Here is a 9,623-nt window from a genome sequence, read left to right on the forward strand (position 1 = left end):
TAAGTGGTAGTGTGAGGCTGCCAGGGCTAACATCATGACAGGCGGCCCGGACCTAAGTTTAGATTTCCCCCGAAATGGTAAGATTCCCTACCCACATCAGGCCACCTGGAGCCAGCCAATCAATATGCGCCCAGTAAGAAAAAGGGAATCTATCAGGGGAAAGCTGAAAAACCCGCCAACGCCTAAGTTTGAAAAAAGCCTGCAAAAGTTTGGACCAATAAAATTGCTTTGCAAACATGTAACCAATCCGCTTAAGCCAGCTGCCAACTGCTTAGGCTCACCCTATAAATTTGTATAACAGCTTGGGCTCGGGGCTCTCTGACCCCGCACCACTACGTTGGATGCAGCAGGAGCCCTGACTCGAGTCAGCAATAAACTTCCCTTTTTGCGAGTTGCATTGTCTTGGAAGCCTTCTCTCTTCCCGCTCGGGGATTCGGACATCGGGCATAACAGTAGCCCACCAGGCTCCTCTATCCATGGAATTTTCCAGGCATGTATACTGGATTGGGTTGCCATTTCCTACACTATGGGATCTTCCTGACACAGGGATCAAACCAATGTCTCTTGGATCTTCTGCATTGGCAAGCAGATTCTTTACCACTGTGCCTTCTAGATCACATTAAATTGTAGAATGCTTTGACTATTATGGACATTTTGACAATATGAATTCTTCCAAGGCGGACCTGACGAGAAAGATGGATACTATGATGCTGAATATGCGGAATCTGTTTGAGCAGCTTGTACGCTGCGTGGAGATTCTCAGTGAAGGAAATGAACTCCAATTTATCCAGTTGGCAAAGGACTTTGAAGATTTTTGTAAAAAGTGGCAGAGAACAGACCACGAGCTGAGCAAATACAAGGATCTTTTGATGAAAGCAGAGACTGAGCGTAGTGCTCTGGATGTTAAGCTGAAACTTGCACGCAATCAGGTGGATGTAGAGATCAAACGGAGATAGCGAGCTGAGGCTGACTGTGAAAAGCTGGAAAGACAGATTCAGCTGATTCGAGAGATGCTCATGTGTGACACATCTGGCAGCATTCAACTAAGTGAGGAGCAAAAATCAGCTCTGGCTTTTCTCAACAGAGGCCAACCATCCAGTGGCAATGCTGGGAACAAAAGACTGTCAACCATTGATGAATCTGGTTCCATTTTATCGGATATCAGCTTTGACAAGACCGATGAATCCCTGGATTGGGATTCTTCTTTGGTAAAGACTTTTAAACTGAAGAAGAGAGAAAAGAGGCGCTCGAATAGCCGACAGTTTGTTGATGGTCCCCCTGGACCTGTAAAGAAAACGTGTTCCATTGGCTCCACCGCAGACCAGGGAAATGAATCCATAGTAGCAAAAACTACAGTGACTGTTCCCAATGATGGCAGGCCCATTGAGGCTGTGTCCACTATCGAAACTGTGCCATATTGGACTCGGAGCCGAAGGAAAACAGGTACTTGACAGCCTTGGAACAGGGACTCCACATTGAGCAGCAGGTAGCTGGAGCCAAAAACTGAAACAGACGGCTCCAGCACTCCACAAAGCAATGGGGGGATGCGCCTGCACGACCTCGTCTCTAAGACGGTTATTAAACCCGAATCTTGTGTACCATGTGGAAAGCGAATAAAATTTGGCAAGCTGTCTCTGAAGTGTCGGGACTGTCGTGTGGTCTCTCATACAGAATGTCGGGACCGCTGTCCACTTCCCTGTATTCCTACCCTGATAGGGACACCTGTCAAGATTGGAGAAGGAATGCTGGCAGATTATGTGTCCCAGACTTCTCCAATGATCCCGTCAATTGTTGTCACTGTGTCAATGAGATTGAGCAAAGAGGGCTGACTGAGACAGGCCTGTATCGGATCTCAGGCTGTGACCGGACAGAAAAAGAGCTGAAAGAGAAGTTCCTCAGAGTGAAAACTGTACTCCTCCTCAGCAAAGTGGAGGACATCCATGCAATCTGTAGCCTCCTGAAAGACTTCCTTCGAAACCTCAGAGAACCCCTTCTGACTTTCGGCTAAACAAGACCTTTATGGATGCAGCAGAAATCACAGATGAGGACAACAGCATAGCAGCCATGTACCAGGCTGTTGGTGAGCTGCCCCAGGCCAACAGAGACACATTAGCTTTCCTCATGATTCGCTTGCAGAGAGTGGCTCAGAGCCCAAACACTAAAATGGATGTTGCCAATCTGGCTAAAGTTTTTGGCCCTACAATAGTTGCCCATGCTGTACCTAGTCCAGATCCAGTGACAATGTCACAGGACACCAAGCGTCAGCCCAAGGTGGTAGAGCGCCTACTCTCACCACCCCTGGAATACTGGAGTCAGTTCATGATGGTAGAACAAGAAAACATTGACCCCATGCATGTCATTGAAAACTCAAATGCCTTCTCAACACCACAGACCCCAGATGTTAAAGTGAGTTTACTGGGGCCTGTGACCACTCCTGAGCATCAGCTCCTCAAGACTCCTTCATCCAGCTCCCTGTCGCAGAGAGTCCGCTCCACCCTCACCAAGAACACTCCCAGATTTGGAAGCACAAGCAAGTCTGCCACCAACCTAGGACGACAAGGCAACTTTTTTGCTTCTCCAATGCTCAAGTGAAGTCGTGTCTCCTGTGACTTGACAGCATGTATTGACTGTGAGGAAGAGCGCACCTGTACTCTACCCTGCAGCCTCATTACTACTTTGAGCATTCTCCAGGCTTTTAATCAAGTTTAATTGTGCATGGGGGTTTTATGAAAGCTATATATATCTCCTTCTCCTTCTCCTCAAGTAATGTAATATCAACACCTTGTGCTGTCTTTTGGAGCTCTTAGATGGGAGATCTTTACAGGGGTATGAAATTCATTGTGATTCTTTTGCAGCCTGGGAGGTACATCCCTTTGGCTTAAAGCCAAACTCCCTCATGTAATGACATTTCTCTGGTGTAATTTCCATGAGACTAGTGTAGAAGCCCCTGCCTCTTTGGTAAGAATGACTTGTCTTGGGGTGGGAAATGGGGGAGCAGCATAAAGAAAGGTTTGGACAGAGAATTTAGGATGGCTCCTTCGAGAACTTGGAAATTCCCCTTCCCCTGTTAGGAGGTGAGCTGTAACAATCGAGCCTTCATAGAACTGGGATATGGGGAGTACTGAACTAGTAAGGGGAGTGTGCTTGGCTTTAATTTGGTTTGATTAGGTTTAATAGTGTTAAGTGGCACAACCTTGTAAAAGTTATACTACAATTTATATTTATTTCTAATGGGCCTCCGATGGGACATTGGGTTTGGTTGGGGTCAAAGCCAGTTTATTCTAAAGTTGAATTCATTCTGATGCTTAACACACCCCCACCCCCTTGTCCATTGGAGCTCTCCTTCTAAAAGTCAGTGTACCGTCTGTGTAACACCCAACTAAAAAGAGTAGGCTGTAAGGGAAGATTGTCAATATTTTGAGTGGCAAGAAAAGCCACAGTCATTTTGTCTTTGCACTTTGGATGCTGAAATCTTCCTATGGAGCATAGCCACATCTAGATAAATAGGAGCTTTTTCTTCTATTAAAATTATTTACAAAGCCTATCAAAATGCTTCCTTCTATAGAATGTTTCTGACCCATAGTGGCCTGTAAAACATATATTTGAAATAATATTTGGAAAAAAGTAAAAAAAAAAAAAGAATTCTTTCAATCCAAAAGCGTGGAATATCTTTCCATTTATTTAAATTACCTTTAATTTCCTTTATCAGTGTTTAATAGTTCTCAGCATAGTCTTTCACCTCCTTAGTCAGGTTTATTCCTAGGTATTTAATTTTTTGATGTGATTTTAAAAGTTTTTGTTTTTTTACTTTCTCTTTGTGATATTTCATTATTAGTGTGAAGATATGCAACAGAGTTCTGTATGTTAATCTTGTATCCTGCTACCTTGCTGAGTTTGCTTATCCTTTTTAATAGTGTTCGTATGTAGTCTATAGGGTATTCTATATGGAGTATCTTGTAATCTGCATATAATGACAATTCTACCTCTTTTCTTCCAATATAGGTATACTTTATTTTATTTTCTTGTGTGGTTGCTATCACTAGGACTTTCAGTACTATGTTAAACTGAAGTGGTGAGAGTGAGCATCTTGTCTTATTTCAGATTTTAGCAGGAATGGTTTCAGCTTTTCATTGATGAGTATTATGCTGTCTGTGAGTTTGTCATGCAGAGTTTTTATTGTGCTATGTTCCCTCTATTCCCACTTTGGTGAGAGTTTTTGTCATGGAATAGATGTCAAATTTTATCTAATGATTTTTCTGCATCTATTTAGATGATCATGTGGTTTCTGTGGTGTATCACATTGATTGATTTGCATGTGTTGAATCATCCTTGTGACCCTGGGATGAATCCAACTTGATCATGGCATATGGTTCTTTTTATGTGCTGTTGGACTCAGTTTGCTAATGTTTTGTTCAGAATCCTTGCATCTATATTAATCAAAGATATTGGCCTATGTATATATTTTTGGGAGTGTGTTTGTCTGGTTTTGGAATCACAGTGATTGTGGTCTCTTAGAATGACTTTGGGAATTTCCTTTTCATTCAATATTTTGGAAGAGTTTGAAAAGTATTGGTGTAAGTTTTTCTTTGTATGTTTGATAGAATTCCCCAGTGAAACCATTCAGTCCTGGACTTCTGTTTGCAGGGAGTTTTGTGGGTTTTTTTTTTTAACTGCAGATTTTATTGTATATCTAGTGATGGATTTGTTCCAATTATCTAGTTTTTTCTTGACTCAGTTTTGGTCAGCTGTATATGTCTAGAAACTTTCTAGAAGCATGTCCATTTGTTCTAGGTTGTGCAATTTGTTGGCAAATGTTCATAGCATTCTCATAGATTTTTTTTTATTTTGGAGATATTTGTTATTATTTTTTCTCTTCATTATGTTTTATTAATTTGAGATCTCCATCTTTTCTTTCTTTCTTCTTACATGTATGTATACATGTACATATATATATCCAGTTCCAGTTCAGTTGCTCAGTTGTGTCCACCTCTTTGCAACCCCATGAACTGCAGCACGCCAGGCCTCCCTGTCCATCACCAACTGCTGGATTCTACCCAAACCCATGTCCATTGAGTCGGCGATGCCATCCAGCCATCTTATCCTCTGTCATTGCCTTCTCCTCCTGCCCTCAATCTTTCCCAGCATCAGGGTCTTTTCAGATGAGTCAGCTCTTCGCATCAGGTGGCCAAAGTATTGGAATTTCAGCTTCAACATCAGTCCTTCCAATGAACACCCAGGACTGATCTCCTTTAGGATGGACTGGTTGGATCTCCTTGCAGTCCAAGGGATTCTTAAGAGTCTTCTCCAACACCACAGTTCAAAAGCATCAGTTCTTCTGCACTCAGCTTTCTTTATAGTCCAACTCTCACATCCATACATGACCACTGGAAAAACCATAGCCTTGACTAGATGGATCTTTGTTGACAAAGTAATTTTATATATATATGTATGTATATATAACCCCTACCTCCACTCCTCCAATCTCACATTCTAGGTGACCACAGAATGCCAGACTGGGCTCCTGTATTATGCAGCAACTTCCCATTAGTTCTCTATTTCACACGTATCATGTGTATTTTTTTTTAAGAACTAATTCAATCATCACCTTGAGGTCCTTTGCAGACACAGCTTCAACAGAAGTATTATGATTTTACATTTTGAAAAGTCATTATTTTCACTCAGTCTTATGAGGCCTGAATATGGTCTGTGTTCACCTTTTCCTTCTCACATATGGAATTTTCCCATTTGCCTATGAATCCTCCCAATTCAAGCATCTCTTAAGTCAGCTCAACTGGAGCAGAATGACTAGCCATAGCACCAGTATTTAGGGAGGAATCTGAAAAATATGATTTTTGCCAGTTTCCCAGAAGTCACCCTAGTCTGTGTAAAGTTTAAACCTATTATTAAGTTAATTCCTAGTACTAGTTGATGCTGCACAAGGAGAGACACAAGGTCATGATGGGGGAGATTGTTAAGAAACAGCTTGCAAGAAGTGGTTTGTTTTAAATAGTGGAATATCTTCTGTTTAGCAAACACTTGGTTAGATTTATAAACTCTATAAACAGAAACAGTATTGTGGAACAATTTAAAAATATAACCTCTAAAAGATCAGTACCAGGGTTTGAAGTGCATGCCAAATGACTACATCTACCTGATATCCTTGGTCTAGAGGAATCGTCCTTTGATGTCTCTCTTCTTTTCTTTTTAAAATTGGACTAAAACGTATCCACAACACAGGAATGATGTGCAGATTAAAAGAATTGCTGAGTATATATTTTAGAACATTGCACAGGCAGCAGTGTTAAATGCATGCATTAGGCATAATTAGAAGTTTCCTTTGCATAAGAGATGGTGTCACTGCCTTCAGATGTGTTATAAATCAGAGCTGTGCACATTCACAGTCCATCAGAGTGATCCTGCTATATCTACTTCTGCTTCATTGACTATACTAAAAACAAACAGTGGAAAATTCTTCTAGAGATGGGAATACCAGACCAACTTACCTGCCTCCTGAGAAATGTGTATGGAGGCCAATAAGCAACAGTTAGAACTAGACATGGAACAATGGGCTCGTTCCAAATTGGGAAAGGAGTATGTCAAGGCTGTATCATGTCCCCTTGCTTATTTAACTTCTTTTACTGTCTTCCATATGAATTCCCCTGAGGGCAGAAACAAAGCTCTGGCCAACCACTCTTCCCACCTCAGTGTGGTAAGCCTTACATGATGCAGAGTACATCATGTGAAATCCTGAACTGGATGAACCTGGAATCAAGATTGCAGGGAGAAATGTCAATAACCTCAGATATGCACATGACACCACCATTATGGCAGAAAGCAAAGATGAACTGAAGAACCTCTTGATGAAAATGAAAAAGGATAGTGAAAAAGCTGGCTTAAAACTCAACATTCAAAAAACAAAGATCATGGCATCTGGTCCCATCACTTCATGGCAAATAGATGGGGAGACTCTGGAAACAGTGACAGACTTTATTTTGGGGGGCTCCAAAATCACTGCAGATGGTGACTGCAGTCATGAAATTAAAAGATGCTTGCTCCTTAGAAGAAAAGATATGAAAAACCTAGACAGCATATTAAAAAGCAAAGACATTACTGACAAAGGTCCATACAATCAAAGCTATGGTTTTTCCAGTAGTCATGTATGGATATTAGAGTTGGACCATAAAGAAAGCTGAGCACCCAAGAATTGATGTTTTTGAACTGTGGTGTTGGAGAAGACTCTTGAGAGTCCCTTGGACTGCAAGATCAAACCAGTCAATCCTAAATGAAATCAGTCCTGAATATTCATTGGAGGGACTGATGCTGAAGCTGAAGCTCCAGTACTTTGGCCACCTGAGGCGAAGAACTGACTTAGAAAAGACCCTGATGCTGTGAAAGATTGTAGGTGAGAGGAGAAGGGGATGACAGAGGATAAGATAAGATGGTTGGATGGCTTCACTGACTCGATGGACATGAGTTTGAGCAAGCTTCAGGAGTAGGTGATGGACAGGGAAGCCTGGAGTGCTTGAGTCCATGGAGTTGCAAAGAGTTGGATATGACTGAGGGACTGAACTGAATGATAAAATTGAGAATTCATGAAATCATCTGAAAAGTGCAAACCTGAATATACCAATATGGTGCAAATTAGAGTGTATTGATGGTACGTGTAGGACGTGATTGAAAAGCTACATTGTGTGTGCATGGTTAGTTTCTCAGTCATGTCTAACTTTTTGCAACCCCATGAACTGTAGCCTGCCAGGCTTCTCTGTCCATGACGTTTTTCAAGCAAGGATCCTAGAGTAGGTGGTCATTGCTTTCTCCAGGGGATTTTCCCAACCCAGGGGTTAAACCTGAGTCTCCTGCTTTGCAGACAGATTCTTCACCACCTGAGCCACCTAAGCAGCTAGAAAAGGTACATTAGGACCATGTTATTTACCAGGTTATCTTCAATCTTGTAAAGCTTGTTGAATATAGATGCCTAAGTCAGTTTCCTTAAGAATTTGATTTGTGAGCTCTGGGAAAATTGGATATTTATGTTATGATCAGTCAAGTAGTGTAACACTGTTAAATAGGAATTCCCCTGTTGCCATGGTAGTATGGTTCACATTACTTGAAATCTGAAAGCAAAAGTGTCATTTTTTTAATATTGTTGAAAACTGAAATCCAAAGTTAAATTTTTCCTAATAGCACCAGCATTAAATGGGGAACAATAGAGAATATGAGTTCTTTAAAAAAAAAAAGTGACATCATCTTTTCACTATAAACATCAGCTTTCTCCATAGAACCTTCCTCAGAGCCCCCAGTACCTCCTTGTTCCTCAGGCTGTAGATAAGGGGGTTGAGCATGGGGGTGATGATAACATCAAACACAAAGAGACGCTGGTCCACATCTGCGGGGAGAGAGGAACCTGGGGTCATGTAGATGATCATAGCTGGACCAAAGTAGAGGCTCACTACACTGAGGTGGGAAGAGCAGGTGACCAGAGCTTTGTGTCTGCCCTCAGGGGAGTTCATATGGAGGACAGTGAGAAAGATGAGGATGTAGGAGGTCAAGACGAGTCCAAAAGGTATGAGGAGGAAAACAATGCCAGTTATTAATACCACCTTCTCGTAGGTTGAGGTATCCTCACAAGAGAGCTTCAGAAGGGCCATAATTTCACAGAAGAAATGGTGAATTTTTCTGGAGTCACAAGTAGAGAAATTCATGGCATAAACTGTGTGCATAAGGGAGATGAGCATACCCCCAACCCATGAACCAATGGCCATTTGCAAACAGACTCTGGGGGTCATGATGACTGGGTATCTGAGGGGGCTGCAGATGGCCAGATAGCGGTCAAAGGCCATGAGTGTCAGGAGAACACACTCAGCCACTCCTAGCATCAAGTAAAGAAAGAGTTGGGCTCCACAACCAATGCGAGAGATGAAACTCTGTCCAGAGAAGAAATCAGTGACCATCTTGGGGACAGTGGTGGAGATTAGGGTGAGGTCCATGAGAGAGAGCTGGCTGAGCAGGAAGTACATGGGAGTGTGGAGGTGGGCATCACCCCAGATCAGCAGGGCCAAGACTGAGTTTCCAGTGATGGCTACCACAAGAATGAAGAGGATGATGGCTATGAGGAGCCCAGGATGCCTGGAGTCTGAGAAGAGGCCCAGGAGAATGAAATCAGTAATGGAGGATTCATTTCCTTGCTGCATGTCTTAGTTGACTGGTTTGATCTGGAGGATCAGGGGAGAAAAACACCTACAATGAGACTGCTCTTCTCATGTAAATACACCACTGACTTTTATCTTTTCCTGAAAATCAAATATTTATGTAGTGAATTCAAGTGGGGTCGCAAAGAGTCAGACACGACTGAGCGACTCAACTGAGCTGAACTGAATGTATTTAAATGCCAGAAAGATTAATGATTTGGCCTCTATTGCTGTTTAAAAATACTATCTAGCAAGCCATCTGACAGGATAGACAACATAAATGAAGGCTGTATCTTTTGGTCATATTGTTTAGCATTGTTTGGCATATTGTTGCCATAATTCCACAAGGATTGCTAGTGAGATTTTCATACAGTATGAAAATTCCCATACAACTTGGTGGTGTGATATACAGAGAATATCCAGACATCTTCCAAA

At 42.0% G+C, this 9,623-nt stretch overlaps 1 protein-coding gene and 1 pseudogene across 1 annotated transcript; one reads left to right on the forward strand and one right to left on the reverse strand.

Moving 5' to 3' along the window:
- The first annotated feature begins 682 nt into the window (after positions 1-682).
- Positions 683-3,550, forward strand: LOC110123130 (rac GTPase-activating protein 1 pseudogene; annotated as a pseudogene).
- A 4,693-nt stretch (positions 3,551-8,243) lies between these two features.
- On the reverse strand, positions 8,244-9,191 carry LOC139032381 (olfactory receptor 2T29-like). Its single transcript, XM_070459165.1, has one exon. The coding sequence runs from the start codon at positions 9,189-9,191 to the stop codon at positions 8,244-8,246; it is 948 nt and encodes a 315-aa protein (XP_070315266.1).
- Positions 9,192-9,623: the final 432 nt, after the last annotated feature.

Source organism: Odocoileus virginianus, chromosome 3 (assembly GCF_023699985.2).
Source record: "Odocoileus virginianus isolate 20LAN1187 ecotype Illinois chromosome 3, Ovbor_1.2, whole genome shotgun sequence".
In the NCBI taxonomy this organism is placed as follows: domain Eukaryota; kingdom Metazoa; phylum Chordata; class Mammalia; order Artiodactyla; family Cervidae; genus Odocoileus; species Odocoileus virginianus.

Excerpts from the sequence above, each read along its gene's own strand:
- LOC139032381 (XM_070459165.1), bottom strand. The coding sequence starts at position 9,191 with ATGCAGCAAGGAAATGAATCCTCCATTACTGATTTCATTCTCCTGGGC.